Source organism: Sprattus sprattus (genome assembly GCF_963457725.1).
Source record: "Sprattus sprattus genome assembly, chromosome: 18".
In the NCBI taxonomy this organism is placed as follows: domain Eukaryota; kingdom Metazoa; phylum Chordata; class Actinopteri; order Clupeiformes; family Clupeidae; genus Sprattus; species Sprattus sprattus.
The window spans coordinates 14,776,031-14,801,455 of NC_137916.1; the positions used below are offsets into that span (position 1 = coordinate 14,776,031).

A 25,425-nucleotide genomic window follows, 5' to 3' on the forward strand; every position below is an offset into this window, starting at 1 on the left:
CTACACAAGCAGAGAACCAACACACATCACTGAAACACTTACGACATAGAGAGTCAGTAAATTAAAGGTTGAATAGCATGTCGCATAGTAGCATGTAGTGACTGTGGTAGCCCAATGGCGGAAATATCCTTATATATTCCAATTCCAACAAAACAAAGATGTCACATACTTATATAAGAAAAAAATGAAATCTGGATGCCCACCCTTAAAGAATTGTTAGGTATGAAAACAAAAAAAAGGATTGTGTAATTTTTCAGATGATTTTGTGAATGAACAGCTGTGGGATAGCTTTGTCAGCTTTAGCATAAAATCATAAAATGTTGGGTGATGTAAAGTATACCAGTAATAAATGAGTTGTTGGGAAGTATATTTTGTCCAAACAGCTAATTTGATGAACAGCGGTGTTGAGACTTACGGTGGGGACAGGCCTGGACATATCCTTTGAAGACAGCTGCCTATGTGGGCCACCAGGTCATTCACCTCCTCTGTTGAAGCCAGCTTCAGTGACACCTGCCCCCTCTCGTACTCTATGGCCAGCTGAAGGACACAAGGGGCATTAGACCAACCTAAAGCCTGGACTCTACAGTGCTGACTTGGGTTTTACACTCAGTAACAATAGAAGCTTCCAGTAAAGCTCAGTGTATGTTGAGTTCAAAACATTTCTACTGAATTTCAAGCTTCATGCAATTGTGTGTTGTGTCTTGCACAAAGAGACTTTCTTACCTGTGTGGGCTTATTGCAAGTGATTCCTTGAATCTCCAAATAATTGAAAGTCTGCTCTACCTAGTGTGGAAAAGATGTGGGGAAGTATAAAATCAGGATACTGTCAATTAAAAATGTATAATCTAATTGTTACTAATACGTTAATAATGGCTGGTTATACCAATGATAGTCAGCACCCAAATACACAAATGTGAAAAAACTCATACACAGAGAAGCACTGTCACCAGCACAAACCATTGTATATAATTACTAACAAACTATGATCCTCAGTCATAATTCACAATCCTCAGTCTTCAACCAAATTAAGAATAACAACTCCATGACCACTGAGAAGATCCCCTTTTTGACTTCACTTGTGGCTGCCTCTCCTCTGGGGGCGCATTATCACCATCACCATCACCATCACCAGCACCAGCACCATCACCATCACCATCACCAGCATCAACATCAACATCAGCACTAACACCATCACCATCACCAGCATCAACATCAACATCAGCACTAACACCAGCATCATCGTCATCGTCATCGTCATCGTCATCGCCATCACCAGCACCATCACCATCACCAGCCAGCATCATCATCAGCATCAGCATGAGCATAGCTGTCACAGCAAGCCTGACAGCCCCCCTCCTGTCACTAGACCTTATGGGTGAGTAAACAGCTCTGAATGTCAACCTTTGCTCAGGGCTCCCTTTGCCACCATTCCAATTCCTTCCCCTAGTTGCTACACACAAAACCAAAGAAGGCCCCCCCTAAACTTTATTCAAATAACTGATTACCATGTTAAACAGCTTAAAAGCCTTTTAACAATCACCTGTGGATTTCCATCCAGGGGGATGAGTGTTTATCATAATCATATCAGTAACACCCTGTGGATATACTCTCAGAGATCAAACGCATCCTGCAACAGCTAAGCCAATGAGACTGGAGCAGGTCCACTCCCTGCTCCCCACACCTACCCTATCTGTGTCTGTGAGCAGCGAGGGAAAGAAAGCAAAACTGAAATGCTGAATCAGAGGAAGTAAATCAGATAGGTGAACAAAAGAAGGTCAAGCCTTCACAGAGAACAGAAGAAGGAACTGGGGCCAAAAACAAAGAGAGATATCGGAGAACGCTGGTTATGACAGATTTTCAAGAATTCCTCAAACATGACGTTTTTATTATTAACAAAGTTAGTGCATAGATGTATAATTAAAGCTAGTGGAATGAATCAATGAAATCACCAGTTATCACCAATTTCTATATTACTGACAGAGACAAGTCAACCAGCACATGTTTTTTTTTTTTTTTTAGCTTCGCATGAAGTTGTTTTCATGGTAGAATTACAGTGTAGCAAGCCAAATGAGGATGTATTTGTTTGATGGAGATGGCAAATTACCTCTGGCAATGGTCTTAAAATAACAGGGTTTTGCCCATACAGGTCTGTGCATCATTCCGCAAGAGATTAAACAATGTCAGACTGCATTCACATAATGCCTGTGGCACGTATAATATAATGAAATGGTTTGTGAGTTATTCTCAGCTTGTCACACAGAACACCACAAATCCGATCCGTGTTGACCTGAATGATCAAACAATTTCCCACGCTCATCACTCATTGCTCACAACAAGGCTGCAGTGCCAGAGCACGATTCACTACTATAAATGAAAGAGCAAGCGGCAGCAGTGTGTGTGTGTGTGTGTGAATGCGTGTGTGTGTGTGAATGCGTGTGTGTGTGTGTGTGCGTGTGTGTGTGGGTGCGTGTGTGTGTGTGTGTGTGTGTGTGTGTGTTTGTGTGTGTATGAGTGTGTGTATGAGTGTGTGTATGAGTGTGTGTGTTTGTGTGTGTGTGTGTGTGTGTGTGTGTATGTATGAGTGTGTATGAGTGTTTGTCTGTGTATGTCTGTCGCAAACAGTAATCACATTCACTTTCGTTCAAGGTTGGAGGCAGCACACACAGACATACAAAAACACACACACTGATCCATCCAGAGAGTATTGCAGCACCACACTGCAACCTAACCCCAGCATAAAGGTCTCGCTCAGTAGCCTGAAGCAGCAGCAGCACCGCCCAGCTAACCCACCGAGGCCTGCCTGCTGCTGCCAGCTAGCATTTAGCACCTGACCTCAGACACAAAGAGCCCCTGCAGCTATAGACGTCTACAACCAGAAAGAGAAACCACCACCACAATGTGTCAGCCTGCTGTGGTGAGAAAGAGAGAGAGAGAGAGAGAGAGAGAGAGAGAGAGAGAGAGAGAGAGAGAGGATAAGAAAAAAGGATCACCAGGCAACCCCAAACTCCAGCTAAGGCGCTACATCACACAGGGTAGGGTGGGTGGGCGTGTTTGCTGGGAGGTGAGAGGTCAGATCAGTGCCCCAATTTCACGGAACATGCAAACACTTGCCTAGAGCCATACTATGAAAACAGAGGGAGGGAAGCCGAAGCCACTGCGCTGCTGAGCAGGCTAAGGCTGTAATTAGCATCGACCTGCCCGGGTTGAGACTCTCTGTTCTCTGTGGTAGCCATAGGCTAGCGTTTGCTGCAAAAAAAAGGAATCTATATTTGTAGGATGTCCATAGTGAGGACTGTAGTGAATGCGAACACATTCTTTCAACCCTGGCGTGACTACTGAACTCAACCACAGCTCCACAATGATGGGGGGAAAAAAACGCTAAAATTGCAACATCCATCTGGATTCAATACAGAAAAATACTGGACTGTCAAAAGCCCCTCAGTTCCGAGAGGGTTGTGCTGCATTTGCTGAGTAAGATGTTAGGTTTTTATCCTCAAAAACATCCACATGTAGCAGAGCAGTAAGAGGACAAGCAACAGAATGGCACTGGTAATGCTTGACTGTTCTGTGGCAATTCCACTGATTTATGTCATCATTGCTCTCAATGTCACATGGTCACAAGGTTAGTGGGTTGCTAGGTCACATGATGGTCTGCTAGTTGATCCCAGAGAGTAATCAGGCTCAGTGATGTCTCAGACCGGCCGTGGCCTGCATCGGCAAACGAGCATCTAGGGGTCGGTAGGCTCCGCTAAGGCCATCTCCGCTAAGGCCGTCTCCGCCTTCCCACTAATCCCAGCAGGAGTGCTTAGATGAAGGGGATAATCTTAGAGGAATCCTCCACACCAACACTGCTTAGGGCATTCGCTCAGTCTGTCTCATAGTGCCTTACAGAGCTGTATTCAGTCAGCCAACAACATTTAAATAAACACACAAACACCTTCACAGTTTAACCATAAACACATACACACCCACCCAGCAGGCACTCGCACATCCTTGATCTGGGATCTACATTATACTGACAGAGGCTAAAAAAAAGTGGGCACCCATACAAGCACATATTCATGCAAAACAAATTGCAAGGCCAGGGTTGCCACTGGTGCTTGGATGAAGACAGATAAAGCAGGTCTGTTATCTGGCCATGTAGTGGGTCACTGTGTGCTGCTGACAGCCCACCAGGCTGAGTGTTTTTACCTTGGAGGGGATCCGTGCTGTGAGGATGTAGGCCCGATGAGAGGCGAGTGCCTGTAGATGAGACAGAGAGAGGAGGGGGTGAGTCAGTGGCATGGCTAAGTTGTACATCACAACATGACAACCTGGCTGATAAAGGCATATTAAAACCGTGAAGGGGAAAGCACCAGAATGGTGGGAAATATTAAGACAGACACAACAAGAAAGAACATCATGGAATATTCCAACACCACGCACGTGTGTGTGTGTGTGTGTGTGTGTGTGTGTGTGTGTGTGATCTCAGGGGTCCATTTGAATTCCATCTTCAAGCTAAAAGCAAACACCCCAAAGGATTGCCTTTTTTCATCAAGACATCCCAGCCCATCATTGCCAGGGCATTCACACAGCATAAAACCTGCAGAGGCTACACATCACAGACTGATCCTACACCAGCCTTGGGGTAGAACACAAAAACACCTCATATACATAAAAACAGCTGATCCTCAGAAATACATCACACAGGCCAATAGAATGGTTCATCATTCCTGTTGCTCATTCAATCCATTACATCTCTTTCCATGACTACATTTTGAATCATGGTGCATCACTCCAAAATGGGAACCTTCTCGATTTAGCTTCTGCCACAGGGCTTCTTCGCTGCTTTGTAGGACTGGGCCAGCAACAATGATGGACTGGAGCAGAATTGGCCCTGATGTGGCCCAGATTTGGCCCTGATGTGGCCCTGATGAACCCATCATGTTTACGCCAGTACAGGGCCAGCTCTGTTTGAGAGGTTGTTGCTAAATCATGTCTGTAATGTGAAGCAGCAAGAGGCTGACTGTATTGGAACTGTCAGCTCAGCAATTCATGGCAAATTCACTGTAGAAGATAGAGGTCCAGACATATCCTGGAAGTCAAATGGCTTGAAACCGTCTTTAAATATCATCTCTTAAGCCTATCAAATAATTAAAACCCTGAAAACACTGTCTGCTCTTTGGTACTGCATTAAAATTTCAGCATGAGAGCAGCCTTTGCATATTTGATTGGCCTTACAAAGGAAGTGTGGTTTCTCTATATACACACTGGCAAAAAAACGACTGAACTAGTCTGAACTGAGCTCTGCTCTCGATGTGTGTGTGTGTGTGTGTGTGTGTGTGTGTGTGTGTGTGTGTGTGTGTGTGTGTGTGTGTAACCTGCCAAAACATGAAGAGTAAACACAGCCTTATATTCTGCAGTTCAGTTACAGACCTAATACGCTGCCAGAAACACTAGTTTTGTTTCTTGCCAAGATTATTACACCATTCTGCAAGACAGAATACATGAAGACAAAAGCCCAATAGCAAATTGTGACATTTCTTTTTGCTTTCTTATTCAGAAAATGTGTAGGCAATGGCTGTGTACACATTGACTGAATTGTAGGAGCTACTAGAGTCTACTACTACAGTCTAAATTTAACCCGCAAAACCAGTGGCAGTCCCTGGAGAGAGAGAGACAGAGAAGGGAAGAAAAGACAACTAAAATGGACCCAGCTGGTGGCCCATGCAGATGTTTTTGGCTCTCGCTCTCCTCCACTCCCACTCAGCCTCTGCAGAGTGTGAAGGAGAGGAAAGGAGAGGAGAGAAGAGGAGGAGAGGAGAGGAGAGGAGCTTCATTTCAGTGATGAGGTTTTGACCCCAGGGAGCTGCCAGAGCTAATTGACCAGTCACTCCCCATCTTCTACAACTACCATAGACCTGTGGAGTCCTCCTGCAGCGCTGGGATACCTGGGATACAGGAAGGAGGTTGTCTCTTCTAGTAATGGAATGCATAGGGATGAATGGAAAGAGTTGGAGCTACACACAACCATATTACTGAATAATACTGAACTGTCCCACACAGTTATGTGGCAGCATCTCCAACCACCACTGAAAACCCTGAGCCAATCAAGTCCCAATGTCTGCATGAGCTCCCACAGCCAATCATGTCCCAGCATCTCCAGATGGCAGCAGTGGGGGCATATTCTGATCCTACCATGCGGCTGGCCATCACAACCCAACTAACCAAACCCTCAACCACATCAGAGGAAGCACAAAGGCCGTGCCCATGAAGGTGAATGTGCTGTGCTAATGACAAGAGATGAAAGGAGTTGCGTACACTACAGTAATAAAGCAATAAAGTGTGTGTGTGTTTATGCTCCTTCTTTCCACCTATTTCGCCTGACTTGGTTGGCAGTACTGGGGTCCATCTGTCTGTCTGGCTGTCTATCTGTGCCCCATTCTGTGTAGCCTCCCACCCTCCCTCTGCAAGTCATTCTCACTCTCACTGTCAGGCCTGTTCTTTTCCATGGTTGGGGGTTGGTTCAGTAAGGCAGTCAGGTGATTGTGTTAGCGTGTTAGCTATGGCAATGACATGGTAGGACATGGGCCATAATGGATAAAAACCTTCAAAGCTTAAACCTGAAGCAAGCGAAGACAATTTCCTGCTTCGCTGAATTTAAATGCAAAATCACAACTAAAAAAAAAACAGGCTCTGATCTGATTGATGTGTCACATTTCGGAAATGTGCTGTAAAACTCTATACTGGTTGTTATTAATCTGGTGCAGTTTCGTTTCTCACTTCTATTCTCTCTTGGGTTGAGCTCTGACTGCCATAGTGAGGGCTAGTGTGTCAGTAGCAGCTGAGAGTCCTGTCAGGAGGGACTACAGAACTCTCAACAGCTTGCAGCAATGGGAGGACAGAGACACCTCCTAACGCTGCCTTTTGCCAAACCACTGACCTGGAACGAAGAGACCAGTGTTGTGATGTACAACCTTCACTTCACTTCACTGGCTCAGATTTGTTTCACCAAGGGTCCGTCTGTCAACACATTTCTTTCAGCTAACAGTTCCGAGTGGCCCATTCTGTGACGAAACACAGATCTTCCATGGTCAGCTAAAGTTATTAATGCTGAAGTACTAGCCTAAATTGAAAAGAAACTGAAATTTGATAATAAAATGGAAATATGGTCGATGCTGCGATACATTAAAACACATTAAAACAGAAAACCTCACATCAGCGTTAATGTTGCCAAATGCTGTAGCAGCAAGAACACCACTGAGGCTTAATATCATTGAATAGCTCCAGCACTTAATGTATATAATCTCCCATCAGGGCCTTCCTTAAAAAAACTAACGATGAGAGGAAATAGACTGTTTGACAGGAGGGGCAGCTATTGTCCCAGCTCTGTTTAATTACCCTCTATTCTTTACGCTGACAGTAGCTTTGGTTGTGTAGTGCTTGACATTGTGATCACCACCAACAATCCTAATTACAGACAAGCACAGCTCTTTGTTGTGTCGTTACGCAAACGACTGAGGAATGACTCGGCTGCTCTGTGGTGTTCACTGCCCCCTCAGGGCTGTGATGGGGAAGGAGGGGGCAGGAGAGGGCAGGAGAGGGCAGGAGCATGTGACCCGTTCCCTTTACGTTACTACAATCAGGCCAGCAGGGGAACTGGCTGAAGCCTGTGTTTTGAGGCAGCATGACATGTCCGCCCATATGCCTCTCGTGCTCACGTCCAGTCGTGAACTGCTGCTGAAATTGCGGCCAAGACGCATGACTCATGCGACTCATTCTGGCTACTGTGACCATGATTAAAATGAACTAAATAAACAGCGTATTCTAAAAGGAGTTCCTGAAAATCTTAAACACCACATAACATTACAAGCCCCACCCTGTGTGCAGTCACTGACTCGAGACCGGCCTGGACAGAAGAGGCACTGAGGCAGGCCGGTGCAGGGGGGACCCCACCCTGCCTTTCCCCGGAGCTCTGACAGACAGACAGACAGGTTCAGGCTCAGAATCAGGCTCCTCCTGTGCGTCTCAGGGGTGCTCCTGTGTCTCCCCTCCTGTTCACAGCTCTGCACATTAACCTACTTTAGCAGGGAGCTGAGCCGGCAGCCGAGGCAGCTGTGACTAATGCCACATGCAGGATCCACTCGCATGCGCCTCTGTGTGTTACACCCCCCTGTACACAGGCCTTTGTCTGGGGGAAGGGGGCTGCACCCACCGGTAAGAAGTCAGCCAAATGAACGCTCATAAAACACGACACATAATCATACAAGTAACCTTGGTGATACAGGGCTATGAATAATAAATGTTTCCAGTGTGGGAATTTGACTATTAGTCTTATTAGCGACACATCATGTAAGAGATGCCAACTTGTGCCGTCACTGCTTTTGCTACCGTAGCACAATAATAATGCTTTATCAGAACTATTCATGTATGGTTTGAAACGGAAGATAGTCACACACTCATGGGAGTGACTCTACATCTGTCTTCTGTGCAGCATCTGAGAAAGTTGATCACATTTTCCTCAGAGAGCATCCATACATAATTCCCCTTCATCTTTCAAAAGCAAGACTACACACCAATGCAGCACACACCTTTCATGTATCTCACCAGCGTCCCATTTCCTTCACTCTTCACTCACCAAGTAAAACACAAGAAATTGCACAATTACAGCACAAAGGCCTGTAGGCGATGCTAACAGCAGCAAGATACTCATAGTCCCCTGCCGGCAAACTAAATGAATCACAATGAACTAAACTGAATCTCCTAAACAGGGTGTTGGCAGACATTCCAGGTCAAGGCAACACTGCCTTAGTCTACCACAAGTAAATGAAAAATATGTCCACACAAGACAATGTAAGAAAGGGTAGAAGAATGATTCTTCATTTAAACTAAACAGAAGGAGCAGGTTTATCTCCCCGCTGGCATGTGCTCTGATAAAGACGAGGATCAAACCAGCTCCGACTGAGTGCTGAGGCGTGGACAGGCATGATAAGGCCAATTCACCATCGGTGCTGACACTGCCCCTCCCTCAAGTGTCTGCAATGGAAATGGGCAATCCCCCCGCGAAGGCAGCCTCTTCCTGCTGACACAGTGCCTTTACAGAGCGGCGTGGACAGACGGACGGGACTCTGCCTCCGCTGCTCCCTCCTATGCAACTGCTGCTTCTGCAAACACTACAGGTTCTAGAGCTACTGCACCCGGTTCTAAAGCCACCGCTAGTTCTGGAGACTCATGCCTCTGTCAGGGTTTGCTAATGGCCGACTGCTGATTAGCTTTCAGAAATCATATGGGTCTGTGTCTTATCATGTCAAAATTAGTACATTTTAATAAACTACTTGCTGATAACATCAGGTATTTCCATAACATTTAGCCTCCCACTCCATTTACAAAGCATCCTTCCTTATCAAGAGACAAGTATGTTAGTCTAACCATAAGGCTAGACAAAGGAGCCAGCTTCTCTCCTCACTCACACAGGCACACACTCTCACACACACACACACACACACACACACACACACACACACACACACGCATGTACGCACACACAGGCTAGTAACAATAGGGGGATTCTGCAGATGGATTTTCCCATTGCCGAGTGCTCCCATCCATGACACACATGCCCCTTTTTTCAGCTATTGCTGCGCTCACACACGCACACACACACACACACACACACACACACACACACACACACACACACACACACACACAAGGATGGCAGAGTTTGGCCAGCTGCCAAAACTCACAGCCTCACAGCACAATGCAGTGCCCTCTTACTAGGAACCCTAGAGAAACATGAGGAACACACTAATGGGAGCCACACAGCTGAACTGTACACATATGAATGTGTCATATAACAGATCACTCTGATTGATGGCACAGATTCCTGAAGAGCCCATGTCTTCTACGGCAGATCCTATGAGAGCATTGGCAGCCCTGATAGAGCAGAGGCTGATCTCAACGTGTGGAATATCATATATATATATAACTGTGAAAAATGCCCCATAACCCATTCCAATTTCATTTCAGTTTGCCCTGTGTCTAGGCTCAGAGGGAGATTTATGTATGAGCTCAGGAGATTAGATAGGCTGGCATATGTCACAAAAATCTGGACTGGTCATTAGTGGCCTGGGTGGATTTCTTGCACGTTCCAAATTTCAGGTTCAACACAAAGCCACTCAAACAGAAGGAAACCCTATCCGTAGCACGAAATACAATTATCTGACCCTTTATATCTACCCTGATGGATATGTTTACAGTTTTAAATGTAAGTTTAAATGGACCATTTCTTAACACTAGAATCAACCATTAATTTCTCATTTTACTTCACTTTTCTCATGAAACTACAGGAGATTCTTTGGAATTATCATTGCAATATTCTAACCTGTGACTGATTAACCTGCTAATCTTATGGTAGTGACTGACATGATGCATAGCTGCAGCAGTTTACATGCTCCTCTAAGATCAGTGACAGAGCAGGGAATGCTGCCACGCCTCACGGGGAGAAGTGATTGGGGAAAGCCAGCTGGAGACAGACGATAAACATCAGCCGCACGACTCACAGGACTTCCCAAAGCTCCGGCAATCAGCAGCCACTTCAGAGAGCACACAACACACACGCTTTCATCTGCAGACTGGCACACCACGGGCCGCACCCTGACCAGCTTCCCCTGCACACACCCCCGACACACACACACACACACACACACACACACACACACACACTGGCCTTGCAAGCACTCATATGGCACAGATGACAGGATAAGAGAGCTGGCTCAAGCTTCGGCACAGCCTGAGACAGCCAAACACTGTGGTGTTGGACAGAAATGTGAAACAAGAAAAAAAGAAAGATAAAAAGAAACTAAATCTGTAGGAACACCAACTTCAGAAGATTATCTGCCAGTGCAATAAATAAATCAGCATACACAAGTAGCATTCTGGCATTTAGATACATATTTTCAAAATCAAGATGGACAAGAATTCCTGATTTATTAGCAGAGAAGATTGTGCCTACTCTATATTTGTTTTAATGTTGGAGCACTAGTCCTTTTCAGACCCTATACACAACAACATCCATGTGACATCTTCCCCTACCACTGAGCCAGTGTGGGCAGTCCCAGCTGAGCCCATGTCAGAGGCTAGAGTTCAGCAGGCCACATGATATAGCCCCGTCATGGCCATCTCTATCTAATGAAAAGTGTCTGTTCATGCACTGAGGCCTACAAGCATGGGCAGTTGATCTTCTGGTGCAGAGAACAACAAAAGTTCAATATTGCCTAAAAAGTACATGGTTTTAATGCAAAAAAAGAAAATAAATTGAAACGTGGCCAAAAGGTACAATCTCTCGACTTCCTATTCATCTATAAAAAATAAAAATGTTTCCTCTCATTTTAAGGAGTCCGTAGACATATTGGCACAACCCTCTGGCTGGTCCAAACACATGAACAGGTGTCGCCCCATAGGCTTCAGGCCTCACTACATTCTCAGTCTCACACACACACACACACACACACACACACACACACACACACACACACGTCCATCACCTGGCATCATACCAGCCTGTGCAGTGATGACAGCAGAGCACATTTCCCTCGGGCAGACGAGCAGTCTGACACATAAAACAATGAGAGCATTCATAATGCACTGCAGCATCCGGTAGTGGATTCATTACACAGTAGGGCAATAGCATCTAGGTGCTACAGTCATTTATATTCCAGGAATTCTGAGGCAAAGTCATGTAAGGACTCCGGCCCTACATGATTTACATGTGCTCTTAATGTGCTTCTGATTTATTATATATGTAAATAATATATAAATAATCATTTCCCTCTTTCACAGAGATGGTTTCTGACAAGTAACACATAACGTAAATCGAGCCTGGCACTTATGGTACTCAAGAATCAATAAAACAATTCATAAAAGAGGAAACGTTTACATGACATGCAGCAGTGTTGAACTTTCTCCTAATAAAGATCTACGGCAGGATGGTTTGGTGGGAAAACACAAACTGAAATTTGAAGAGCTGAACAAATCATCTTGATAAATCCATAGCTCAAGTGATTTGAAAATAAAAGTGCTTTGTCAATCTCTGGCTTTGGTACTTTGGTCCATGGTCAGCAAACCTGACCTACACCAGTCTTGAGGTGCAATACAACAAAGTCAGGAGAACAAACCCATTCATTTACATGAAAACACCTCTGTGTGAAGTCAACCACTGGCCGAAAAAGCACAGAGCATTCAGCTGAGCTACTGCCTCTGCATGTCTTTTTCAACCCTGAAAAACTCTACTGTTCTGTGACAGAACAGACAGTGAGAAAGAGAGAGGGAGAGAGAGAGAGATAGAGTAAGACAGACAGACAGAATAAGAGATATAAAGAAAGAGAGAACAAGTACAACAGATTTGATAAGTATACTCTCGTAGAAAGAACAAACCCCCAGTGCCCTCGTCTGCTCCCCAATTAAACCCTACAAGCTGCTCTCTTCATTCTCGGCTAGTGTACTACATAGGTCTGACAGGCCTGTCACGCCCAACAGAAAGGTGCGTTGCTATGAGATAACTATGGCTACTATTGGAAGTATGTTAGTCAAAGGGAGTATTCTGAATGAGTAAATAAAGGCTTGTCTGATGAGACTAGTGACCCAACCTTTGACCATTTAAATGTTTACAAAGAATACCACACACGACATCTGTTTGAATCCTTGGGAGCAAAAGAGATTACTTTAATAATTTTACATTCAAATCATGTAATTGTTGATGTTATTCAAAATGATGGAAGAGATAACAGAAATATTGTATCCCACATGCTTTTCATATGGTTGCCTGTATGAACCTTGTTTTTCCAAACAACAAGGGGTTAGTACTGGGGACAAGAAAAGCACTGTTACTTGGTGAAGGATGTTGGACAGAATTACTATACATGACTCAGATTGGAAAAACTCAGTGTGTGTGTGTGTGTGTGTGTGTGTGTGTGTGTGTAGTGTACGTGCACTGGCCCACATTTGTGTGCACTTCACACAAACACAGCAAAGCTAAATGTCAGTCTTGGCCCAGGCTGTGATTTAACACCATGGAAACTTCTGATAACACAGAAACATGATTTTTTTCCCCCTTCCTCTCCTGGAGAGCAAAGTAGATTTTCTGGAAATTCACCACCCTTGACTCAGCCTAAAAAGACAGCATACAAAGTGACACAGTGCTCCTCAGTGTTGCTGTTAATGCTGAGGTATGTGCTTCAAATTTGGAGTCTTACTAGTCCTCCTAGTTTTAACTCTTATGCAGGACTTATGAATAGCAAACATGTTTTTCACATGGCTAGGCTAATGGCACACCACGTCTCCTACTACAGCTGTAACTTCAGACCAACAATACATATTTCATGCCGAAATTGACACAGTGTTGCTAGTGCATATTGCAGTGCATTGAACAGTCAAGAGGAGGAAATATGGAAACGTACATGGAGACTAGAAAGAGAGAGAGAGAGAGAGAGAGAGAGATCAGCTACCTGATCAAAAGAAATCCCCAGCCACTGCACTCTATGGAATGGCAGATGAAAGCAGAAGAAAGTGATGAGTGCTTCCGTCGCAGAAGTAGCAGCCAAGCCCTCGTGAAATGGGCAAAGACAAATTAAAACAGGAATTCCTTTTCAAGACAACTGGCAAATGATGCTTCCTTCTCAAAAAGCTTTTATCTTCTTAAGAATTGGAGTGATCTTGCCACTCACAGCAACCAGCTAGTTCTATCTACCACGGCAAAAAAAGACGAGTTAAGCATTATCAAAGCATGAGATTTAAGGAGACTTAAACCCGTCTTTGTATAATTAGGAATGAGGTTAAAAAAATGTTTCCTTCAGTGTCTTAACTGTTCAGCCCATGTGATAAATTACTATAGCCACATACCTATGTCATGTCAATAAGCTTTCTGCATCCACCAACACACATTTAAATATCACGCCTACATGTCAATGGTCAATGTGTTGACCCTAAGCCAATCTTCAAGGTTGTATATTTGGGACCTTACTGCTAGTATCGCTGCATCTGGCAATTTCACAAGTGACAATAAATGAGTTTCACCCCCTGGTAAAACTCAAAGATCACATACAAATAATACAAACACTGAGAGAGACAGGAGGCATCGAAGGAACCACCTCTTCAGAAGTTGAAATCAAAATGAATGCATAAACCAAATACAGGATCTGTAGAGCAAGCGCACATGTGATTGCTGTAGACATTGCTACCACCCCACCCCAGGGAGCTTGTTAGAGGTGAATATTAATGAGTCTGAGCCAGGAGTGGGATAGGGAAAGGCCAGCCTAGACCTGAACTATTCATCCAAAGGCCCAGCTCATACGAACCTCTGGTCTTACCCTGTCTTTGTTAAACCCTAACCTGATGACATTGTGACACTTGCATAAATAATCAGATGACGCTACAAGCAAAAGGCAAGCGCTAATTGTAAGAGGATTTGAATTTGAATTGGACATGAAGCTATAGTTTGGCTGAGTAAATAAACCATCTCACCACCTCCTTTGGGTGACTGAGATCACATTTGGTTTTCATCATAATCTCTTCAATTTGTTTATGCAAACTACAAAAACTGCTATGGGAAGTCCTCCCACATAAATGGATTCTTGAGTGGTGAGAAGGTGAAACCTCTCACACTCACAATAGAAATGGATACAGGTTTACTTTCTCAGTCAATCATTTCCACACATCTGCTTGCCTAGTCCTGCATTCCCCAGATGGCACACTCAGATGATTTCAACTGCAGAATGGCAAACTATTGCCTATTGTTTCAACAGGCTGGCTTTCAGACTAGATAAACAGACTTCTTCTTAACCTCTTAACATAAACAAACAGATCCACTTGAGACATTGCCCGTCTTTCCTGCATTTACTGTTATTCATGTGACAAATATATTTGTATATTCCCACCAGTGCCACGTCCTAGAGGCATAAGAACTATCTATATGGAACTTTTTCAGTTTGCACCACAGTGCCTCCCCACAGACATCCTCCATGCCCGATATAACCACTGACAGTGTTATCACACCAGCCAGCAATGACATCCACTTCTCTAGGCGTATAACTGGCCTTGTGACACCGTCTCCAAGGGCCTTGTGACAGGATGCAGAGCTGTTTAGGGCTGGCAGGCTGGCATAGATCCTGACAGATGATGGCCTGGGAAGTGAGGAGATGCTAAGTGCAGGATTGATGGTTAGACCAGTCTGCTTTGGAATCTGTGTCATCAAGTCAAGACAAGCAGAGTTTGGAAGCTCAAAGCCCCACACACAGGTGTAGAATTTAGCAGGAGATCCCCCCCCCCCCCCCCCCCTTGTCTTTCAAGTTTATATGAACTACATACACTCTGAGTTTTCATTCTCTTTCCAAAAGGTTTTTGTCTAAAATGCTTTAGAAGATACATCACTTATACAAGCTTTCTGATGCCATGCTTTTACACAGAATTGCAACAGCGTGTAAAACAGGCTACTTTCAGGATTGAATTGTACATAAATCTCCATTTATATTACATTTCCATTTCTAATCCATTTCACTATTATTGACTAATCGTCAGAAAAATGTGTCCGCTCATGAGCGCTCGAGAGCCGTCCGCCCGGGGTTTGGTTGGCTTGATGAATGGGGCAACCACAGAGGCTGGGCAAGAAAGACATAACCACTGGCTTGCCATTAATCACAGGCAGCACCCCTATTAGTGTAAAAATAGCAAACAATTGCAACTCTTACTGAAATGAAAGGGATCTAGGAGGACTTAGAAATAGATCCATCACTTCCTCTGTCTTTGCGTCTAACTCTTCCTCTCTGGGTCTAGCTCATTCTCTCCGTGTCTCTTTCAAGGAACCTGCAGGGCTACAGACACCGGAGCTTATGGTTAATGAAAGGCAGTGCTGGGGTTCTCCTCTGGCCGAAAGCCCCCCACACACCAAAAGCCATAATCCTGTGCCTCTACACCCTCCGTCTCCTCCCAGGCCTGGTCCCAGGGGATTCCTGGCTGATGGAGTGGAGTTATTAAAACATCTGTTTCCCTGATATCTGTGCCCAGTGGGCTTTAGGCAACCAGAAAGCACACAGATCATATTTCATGTCCTACTGAAGCCATCCATGCCTCCCTGCTGATGGGTGTGTTTCAGTTTTATTGTAGGTGCTTAGAGAAGCTTGCCTTGTCAAAGAGTGATCAGCGGTTATTAAGGCAATTTCTCATTGCCTGGTACGCTTCCAAGTATGACACTAAGTAGTGGTCAAAACAGCTTTTTTATTTAACACTATGGGTACGATCACCATACAGATACAATAGAACACAATCTAAATCATTAAATTAAATCATCCTTACTGTTTCTACATCTTGATTCAAACACATTGATCATTCTACTAGTAACATGTGCTCAGCTCAACCTATTCTGGGGTGGTGAAGAAACAGTGCAATATGGCTTCATTACAAATAGCAGCACCCTATTATCAGCCTGGAATGAAAATAAGCACACTGGTGAGCCTTCAAAACAAGAACAATTACAGCCGTCACTTCAGAGTACTAATAGTAGCCCCCAATATATTCACAGACAGCTCATGACAACAGCTCATACTGTGTCTTCACACAAAACCCAGCTCCTCTCGCAAGCTCAGTACAAACACACACAATCATACCAACTATGAGATGAAGAGGTGTTACCAATGCAAACATTTAATTCTAACATAAATTCAGTTGGTGTTGCACATGTTTTTTATAGAGAATCTACTGTTGTATTGGCGATCAGAATGAAAACCCTGATAGCTTAAGTATACCAAAAACTACTACAGTTACACTAATACAGATAAAAGCAAGTGCAGAGGGCACTCCCCCAAGACAAGCAGCATTGGCCAGCTTTAGCGATAGCCCATCTATTAGCCACATTTTGTTCTGCGGAAACAGTGGACAGCACTCTCGAGCCAATTTATTGGTTGAATTAGCTAATTAAATGCAGGCTGCACGCAGAGTTGGTGGAGGCCATGTGGAGGCTCTTCTGGAGTAGGGATGGCTGCATTCTGAATTGAGGTTATAGCTTGTCAATATGTCACTGGAGAAAGCAAATACAAACAAGGGAGAGTTTAGAGAGACCATTTCATCTCATTAGCAGAGACAGATGCAGCAGGACAGTGACCGGAGATGAGAACTAAGGGGTGAAACATGGGGGATCCAAGTGTGTGCTGATCTCCGATGTTTACTTTCTCTTTTTTGTCACTTCCTCCCAAATGATTTTCTCCACTTCTGAAACAACAAACACCCTGGCAGGGATTTGTTTGTTCAGCCCTTCAAGCCAAGCTGTGGTGCAGCGACCATTGTACTTCTACGGTCCACAGTCCCACTTGAATTCTGTGTAAACTCAAGGGAAATTCCGAGGATAATTTTGCCACTTTTTTTTTTCTTCTTGTCTAAGAGTCACTCCTACACACAGCAGGGTTTGTTCTGCTTCACAGACACAAGCCCCAGCATGTAAAACACTCCACTCTGTGCGTGGGAGGCCGGACCGTATTCAATCAATCAGGAGTGTGGAAAACTGAGCCCTGGTCCACTTAAAATAGTCTGTTCAGTCAGTACAACAGAGACTTAAGGGCTCAGATCAACACCATATGGGACCTGCTCTTCAACCCAATAAAGTAAAATTGTAAATCTGTTGGCTGTAAGCCTCTGGGCACTTTCTGTTTATGAGCAGCATTATGACATGAGGGAGTGAGAGGAAGTTCCTCATCCACGGACCTCTTCAGCACCACCGGAGTAGCACAGGCCTCCATCAATCACATGACACACACACAAGTCGGTTCCTGTCTTATCACTTGGGTTCCATCATGATCACAGGTCTTACTGGTTTGCTGATATGAAGTAATAGAAGAAAGACATTCACTGACAGCAAGGTCAGAGAGGCTTTAATTACATTGACAAACTCTGCTTTAACTCGAGCCTTCTTACAAATGCAGAGCAGGCAGGAACCAAGTAGTGCTGGCTCTGAAACTGCCCTGGTAAGTGATTCTGTTCCAAGTGAGCGTCACTGTTCCGCCCGAAGCCCAGCGCAGTAAATAAAACACTCATCTCTCACACCTCACCTATGCCCAGCAGCATTCACATGCACCACTTTCGTCTCAATCCCGAGAGGATTCTTCTGATAATATAGACTGGGTGTGAATATGCCACAGAAGAACAGGAAATTCCACATCTGCTGTTGTCCTCTCATGAAACCTTTTATTCAGGAATTAATATTGTGAAACCTATTATTGTGATTGTGGGAATTGTCCATCGTGAGTGTCATTTCCCTCTAACCATGTGTTTTACATTAATAGTGTGTTTCATTCCCATCCATGAATACAGGTTGTTTCAGTGCAAGTACTTTGTATACATCAGGGCTCTACGCTAAGGTTTTTCCCAAGGAGCACATGTGCTCCTAAATGAAAAAATGTAGGAGCACACAAAGAAATTTAGGAGCACAGCAGGTTTTTTTTACACGGAAGCAAAGCATGTCATACTCATTTGCGACCTATAGTTCCAAACATTGTATTTTCCAACTTTTAACCCCATTCATGTTCAGTTATTCCAAAGCAATTTAGCTGGTAAATTGATCAAATTATTCAGTATCTAACGTAAGCAACACTTTTACTGTATAGCTAGAGAGCACGTGTATCACATTGGTTTATAGTCTGTCAAATTAGTTCTAGTTATTGGTGTTCGTTGGCATACAAAGTTAGTCTTCTCTTATAAGCCTAGTTAGTACATCTGATTAGAGCTAGCAACAATTAATTGCAGATGATGGGGTCCCCTATCTCCGTGTTCATTTTGGCATATATTTTAGATTCAGTCTTAAGACAAAAATGCATATTAGTTTTAGTCACATTTAGTCATAGTTATCCTTCTTAGTTTCAGTCTAGTTTTCGAAAACTCATTACAATTTTGCCTAGTTTTAGGCACATTTAAAATTCCATATTATAGCCACATTAAACTCCTTCCCTTCTCAGGCCAAGGGACCTCCTGTGTTGTGTCTACTGCATAGTAGTCTAGCTTGCAGTACCAAATTGTGGATGCAATTAGTCTCCAAGATACAGATCTCATGCCTACAGCTGAATTCCAATTAAATCAATGTAAATAATAATTTAAGGCAATACTTGATTAACAGAATTATCATTCAAATATATGAGAATACATGTTCTCCTCATGTTTAATATTTATATTATATAATATTGTTGGCTAATCTCATGGGCTGTTTGCAATAAAAAAAAAAGAAATTTCCCCACGTAGGACTACTAGGCGAATGTTTAGCCTAAATGCACGTATCGTATAGCCTACTGTTGGTTATCTGTAACGTTTTAGTTGGCTAGGTTACTTTTTCCAAAAGGGATCATAAAGCAGTAGTAGACTTACGTAACTTTTATATTAAATTCAAAGAGATGGTGTATGCTGATTGCTGAAGAACATTCGGGAGAAAAAGCAGCAAAGAAGTTTGACATTGACCCGAGAGGAATGCGATAGGCTACGACTAGCAGGTGGAGGTAGAAAGAAAATTAGGCTGGATATCAAACCAGCTCGTTGAATAAATGTTTTCAGTCCACGATAAGCATAATAGTGTCTAGAAAAATGATTTAATTCAAGGCTTTGGAAATCTTTTCCTCCGTGACTGACAGTGGAGACCATAACTCCGATGTTTATTTTTTACGTTGACACCCCGACCTAAAGCGTTACGCGATGTGCAGGAAGTGTTGAACGCATATGCAATGAATTCCATAGCCTACTGCAATTATGCCCATTATTTAAATAATTCAATTCTATAACAGAAGATAAGTAAGAAATAAAGTCCTGCCCCAAATAAAGGCCGGTGCGCTGTGCAGCCTAAGTAAATACAAGCCCCAGCCACTATTTGAGGATTTACGGTACTCTCTTTTTATATGGCTCTGGCCCATTGGTTGCGAATCGTCGCTCTCATTTGCAGGAAGTTCAGCGCGTCATCTTGATATGTTCACATCAGTCGCAACCCTGTCACTTGTTTCCATGTGTTCCACTTTTTGGCGCTGTATTGACAACTGTCTGTCACTCGCACACTGTGCTCGTAAAAAAAAATTCAAGTTCGCACGTACCTATTTTTAGGCGCATATGCGAGTGAAATACTCGCACTGTAGAGCCCTGTACATGATGACTTGATCCCTATCACAACTCAGAGACCCTAGAGAGTAACTAGAGAATAACAATATCTCCACTTCAAGTGAAGAGACTGTTTGGATGGGACTCAGTAACTCCATAGACATCATGGTCAACACAGGATGAACAGGAACATGGAGATGCTGGAGACTGAATGGCTGTGCAGGACACGGCCGGAGTGAATTTGCCTTGGCTTGGTGTGTCTGCTCTTTGCGCTGCCTTTATATATTAGATGAGCATAGTCCAAGAGTCTTGGATTCCTGAACACCCAGATAAAAACAGTGATATAAACATGAAGGGTAAGGATGCTGTTCCGGGTAAGCACGTTAACTGTGCCATCAGTCAGATCTCTACATCTTCACAAGCCTCTGTGCCGCAAACAACAGTCTACAGCACAAACCAGCTCATGAAGGATGAGTGATTCAGTAGCCAAGCTACAACACCATCACGTTTGCCTTCATAAGATTCTGCAGGAAGAGAGGAGAGGAGAGGAGAGGAGAGGAGAAGTGATGGATGAACGCGAGATGAAAACTACCCGTGGAGAAAGATGAAGGGCCTCGAGGAGGAACAGAGAGATCAGCCGGTATAATCACAGAGTCACAGAGAGACTCTGTGGAGTGACTGAGAGCAAAGAGTAAGCAGACAAGCGACTTACCAGAACTCTGTTCTCCACCTTGTCCCCTTTGATCTCCAGTTTAACCTTCTTCTTCACGGCAAGTTTGATCTTCCTCCCCACGGCATCCTTTATGCTCTCTGAGGACGGAGAAGAGAGCCAGTGAATGAAATGAGCACCTGCACCTAACATGCTCTCTCTCTCTCAAACCCTCTCTCTCTCTAACTCTCTCTCTCTCAAACCCTCTCTCTAACTCTCTCTCTCTATCTGTCTCTCTCTCTAACACTATCTAACTCTCTCTTTCTATCTCTCTCTATCTGTCTCTCTCTCTATATCTCTCTCTCTCTCTCTATCTGTCTCTCTCTCTCTAACACTATCTAACGCTCTCTCTCTATCTGTATCTCTCTATCTATCCGTCTGCCACTCTCTAGCTCTCTCTCTCTCTATCTCTCTCTCTCTAACACTCTCTCTCTCTAACTCTCAGGGCATACAGCTCAGCTCCAGACATTAAACATTCAAAACACAAATATTTCATACCCATATGGTGAAAGACACACAAATGGATGCTCACAGACACTCAAATACATGCACGGACCGATGGATGGACACACACACACACACACAAATGAGTCATTATTCACTGCACTAAAAGTTGATCCTTTTTATACGTGTCCCTGTCTAACACCAGCAGAGAGAATTGAACCCTTTGTCATGTTTAGTTGCACCGAAAATTAGTTTTATCATTTACCACATACTGTATGTTGCAGCTTGCTCATTAATACTGCGAATGGTGACGAAATTAATGAATTTCCTAATCTCAGGAAATCCTTGGAGAGCAGTTTTAAAAACATGTCTGTTTTCTATCGTTTAAGAGCTTTTCTCTCCAAGAGAAACATTAGCATTCAGCTCATGTCTGGAGGATGGGTGACACCAGTCATATTTATCCTAGGTTCCACCACTCACATTGATTTCACACCCTCTCTTGAAGTTCTGTCTGGAAGGAGGATTGGCTTCACCACAAAGTGGGTCATGTCACTCATCAGGCAGTGAGGGGATCCAGGGGCACGTGAGGCCCAAATGCAAAGAAAAACTGTGCTTTTCTACATATGTGTTTCTGCCTCTGTTGCCAAGTGAGTGTGAGTAGTTAACTTCTTCAGCACCCAGTGGAAGACGCTCAGGTGCCTGACCGCTGGGACACCCCATGAAAACACCTGACTTTTCAGCTGTAAATGGTGTCTCATCTGCCTTTGGCATGCCTTCCGTATCGACAAACAGAGACACAAAGTGTCTTACACAAACAAGCACACACACAAACAAACAAACACACATACACACACACACACACACACACACAGAGAGTATCCAGATGAAACACACAACATTTCTCACATATGCACACATGTTCCAGGTGCATTGTCCTGCATGCATCCTCTAAGCTGTCTGCAAACAATGCTGCTCTCTGCTCTGCACATGGGCAGACCTCAGTGGCCAGCCAGACAAACAAAGCATCCACTTTCTTTTCCTTATCCTACGGGGGTGCAGCTCTCTGTTGCTAATTAAGCTTTGTCGGAACTTCAACGCTTGCTTGGCAAATGAGACCCTCAGTCGGCCTCTCCACTGCACCTGTGTGGAGATAATGGCACAGGCCGGCTGGAAGGGTAGCCAGGGGGTTTTAGTGTGCCTGACACATCAGGCCCATCCCACTGGCATGAGTGTCACAATATCAACCATTACAATGGTTGAACGAGAAACAAGGTCCCCAGAGCAAAGAGAATCTGCATAGACACACAGTGGGCTATCCCAGAGAATGTGTAGCGAGTTAAACCCCTTCCCTTTTCCATGGATCACGCACTGAGTCATGGCATGAGCGATAGTTGCAGAGGGGATGTCAGACTACAATCAGCCATCCAACAAGGACCTCTTTTTCACCATCCCATACCTCAAAGCATTTCTGAACAGTTTAGTTCGTCAGTCAATTAAGTTTCACTACTGTGTGACCAAACTATATTAGGAAATAAAATATCCGTTTTTGATGTGTGAATCATCTCGTAGATAGAGCGGGATTTCACCAAGACACGAAATGAAAGACACTCCATCATTACTATGAGAGTTCAGAGGACCTACTAAAACTACGGGTAATTACGCATCCTCTTCAAAATAGAAGAAAGAAAGACAGAAGGCAATCACGCGATCATGAACTGCACTGCTGTGACTTAAGCACCTCTATAGTGCATTGTTCTCAAGCCAGGCAGCTTTACATAGCCTAAGACACTTTAAAATCCACATTGTTAAACCGTGACTCCTTATCAGCATTTAAACGCAAAAGGACATAACTACAGTCAAAACCGTCCTATGACACTATGCACGACTTAGGTATTAAGTTAATACAATACAATGGTGGATTTGGTACGGGATAATGTGATGAAACTGTCTGTAAACACTGGCGATAAAATGCCATATATACCAAGGTTATCGTTGTAGTTCTTGAGATAGACCATATTCCCCTATTTTAAATAACCAAATGATTATTCTGCAACAAAGACAGTTCCAGATACACTAGTCAGTAGACATTTGTAAGCTGCCCAGAGCGCGCATGCTTTGAGCGAATCTGACATTGAATGACTGATTCTCTTTATTTTGCAAGACAGATACAGGAAACTTCATGAAAACCAGTACGGTTTAATTTCACGTCAAGTTAGGTGTAAGTAGTAGAATTATTCAACTAGACCCGAAGACTAGCTTCCAAAATGTGAAGACTTTGATTATCCGAATGCTTACCGAGTAGTTCTTTGGGAACATCTGATATTTCCTCAGCCATTCTGGACTTTGTTGTTGGTAATTATATCCACATGAAGAATATCCTGCCTTGTGAAAAACAATGCGCTCTGAAAATGAACAAAAATATAACGGAGTAGAATGGAGAGGTAGGCTAGTCCCTAGTGCTTGCTCGTTCGGTATCAGGTGCCGCTTCGGACACTTTACATGTCCCCCTCCTCCTGCAATGTCGGTATAATATATCCACGTTTGTCTCGGCGCATCTCCTTTCAGCCGGCTTATAATGAAGTCGACGAGGAAAATCATGTAACGTTATTGAGAGATAACCAGAGACCGAGAGAAGGAATCCCCCGGTTAAGCTTCTGTAGTATTGTGGGCTCACCTCGCGAGAATGAACCGCCCGGAAGAATCACACACCCTCCTCATTCAAACCCTCGTCTCACCGAGCCAGTGATAACGCGAGCCCTCCAAACGACATCCGACGCTGCGCAAATCAGGAGACAAGGCGGCCGTGAGGCAATGGAAGGCAATGAGAGTGGGAAACAGTGACATCTGCCGGCTATGGTCTGAAACCACACAGATCAGGTAAACAGGCTGCCACTATTCTGTCGAAAGTGGTCAGCATCGGTTGAAACTGGTGAGACGTTTTTTCCCCCTGGAATAGGCCTGTAGTAGTTTTGTGTTCCCCAAGTTGCATGGAAATGCTGATGGCTGTGATAACATTGTTCCTCATCATCATAACCCATCATTACATATACGCATAAGGTAACCTAGCTCTGTCCACTCACTTTGTCTCTCCACTATGGGATGCTGCTGAAGTCTATCCTGCAGAAACCCTCTGCTTCCAGCAGCCTATTCCCACCAAACTGTTATGCACAATGTCTGCTCTGCTTATGATACATCTATACATATCGTGTGCCTATTTTATTCTATTTACCCGTAATATATATTAATGCCACCATTTATATAGTTTTTATGCTTAATTTCTCTGCTTATATTATAATAGTAACATTATGAGCACACTGTATACCCAATAAGTTGTTTTGCAACCAATACATTGAATGCTGGCTCTCTCTATTTTTATCCACTATAAATCTTGTATGTATTATGGAATCTTGTAAGTATCATGTTTATGTTGCATGTACTAATATGTTTTATCCTGATGTGTGTATGAATGTATTGAATTTCCGATTCTCTGTCCTCCTCCTCCCCTCCCTTCCCTTCCCTTCTGCTCTTCTCTTTTTCTATCTCTCTACCTGTCTGGCCCCAAGCAGATGGAGCCCGTTTTGAGTTCTGCTCAAGGTTTCCTTCTGTTTAGCAAGTTTTTCCTTGCCCTGGTCGCTTTACTGCTTGCTATAGGGGGTTCAGGCTCTGGATTCTGTAAATAATTAATTAAATTATGTATGAACTGAATTGACTTGAAATTGAATGCTTTTACAGACCGCAACACACTTCATTGCAATATTGTGTCAAATGGATTTTCATTAATTCTTACCTCAATTCTAAAAAGTTTCCCCATCTCCTGCAGGCCAAGAAGTTTCTCCATATTTTGATGTTACCACTGCCCTTTCTTGAGGGTTTCTTGAGGCATTGGCAGGGTCAAATTTTCACTTTCCGTAGTGCTTTGAGGACTGGCCAGAATGCTCTATTTTGGTCTCATATGACCATAAAAACTCTTTTCCGGATCCTCAGCAACCTCCATATATGCTTTAATGTGGATCTTCTAAAGCAATGGCTTTTTTGCAACCCTCCAATGGAGTTCAGATATATGGATAGGGCTTAAGATTATGAATTACACCTGCACCCAAATTCCAGCCACTGAACTTTGTAGATTTGTCGGGGTGATGACTGGACTGTAGTTTCCCTCATCAGTTCTCACCGGATGCTTG

The 25,425-nt window shown here is 43.8% G+C and overlaps 1 protein-coding gene across 1 annotated transcript in view; it reads right to left on the reverse strand.

Moving 5' to 3' along the window:
- The window catches only part of LOC308379967 (F-actin-uncapping protein LRRC16A-like), a gene marked incomplete at its 3' end in the record, with an annotated part of 64,108 nt that extends 40,274 nt beyond the window's left edge, over positions 1–23,834 (reverse strand). Inside the window, exons 1-5 of the mRNA XM_080857244.1 lie at positions 23,540–23,834; positions 20,804–20,901; positions 4,192–4,242; positions 724–783; positions 416–537 (exon numbers count right to left, since the gene is read on the reverse strand). Coding sequence (XP_080713370.1) covers positions 416–537; positions 724–783; positions 4,192–4,242; positions 20,804–20,901; positions 23,540–23,579 — 371 coding nt within the window. The 5' untranslated portion in view covers positions 23,580–23,834. The remainder of the gene's footprint in view (positions 1–415; positions 538–723; positions 784–4,191; positions 4,243–20,803; positions 20,902–23,539) is intronic.
- Positions 23,835–25,425: the final 1,591 nt, after the last annotated feature.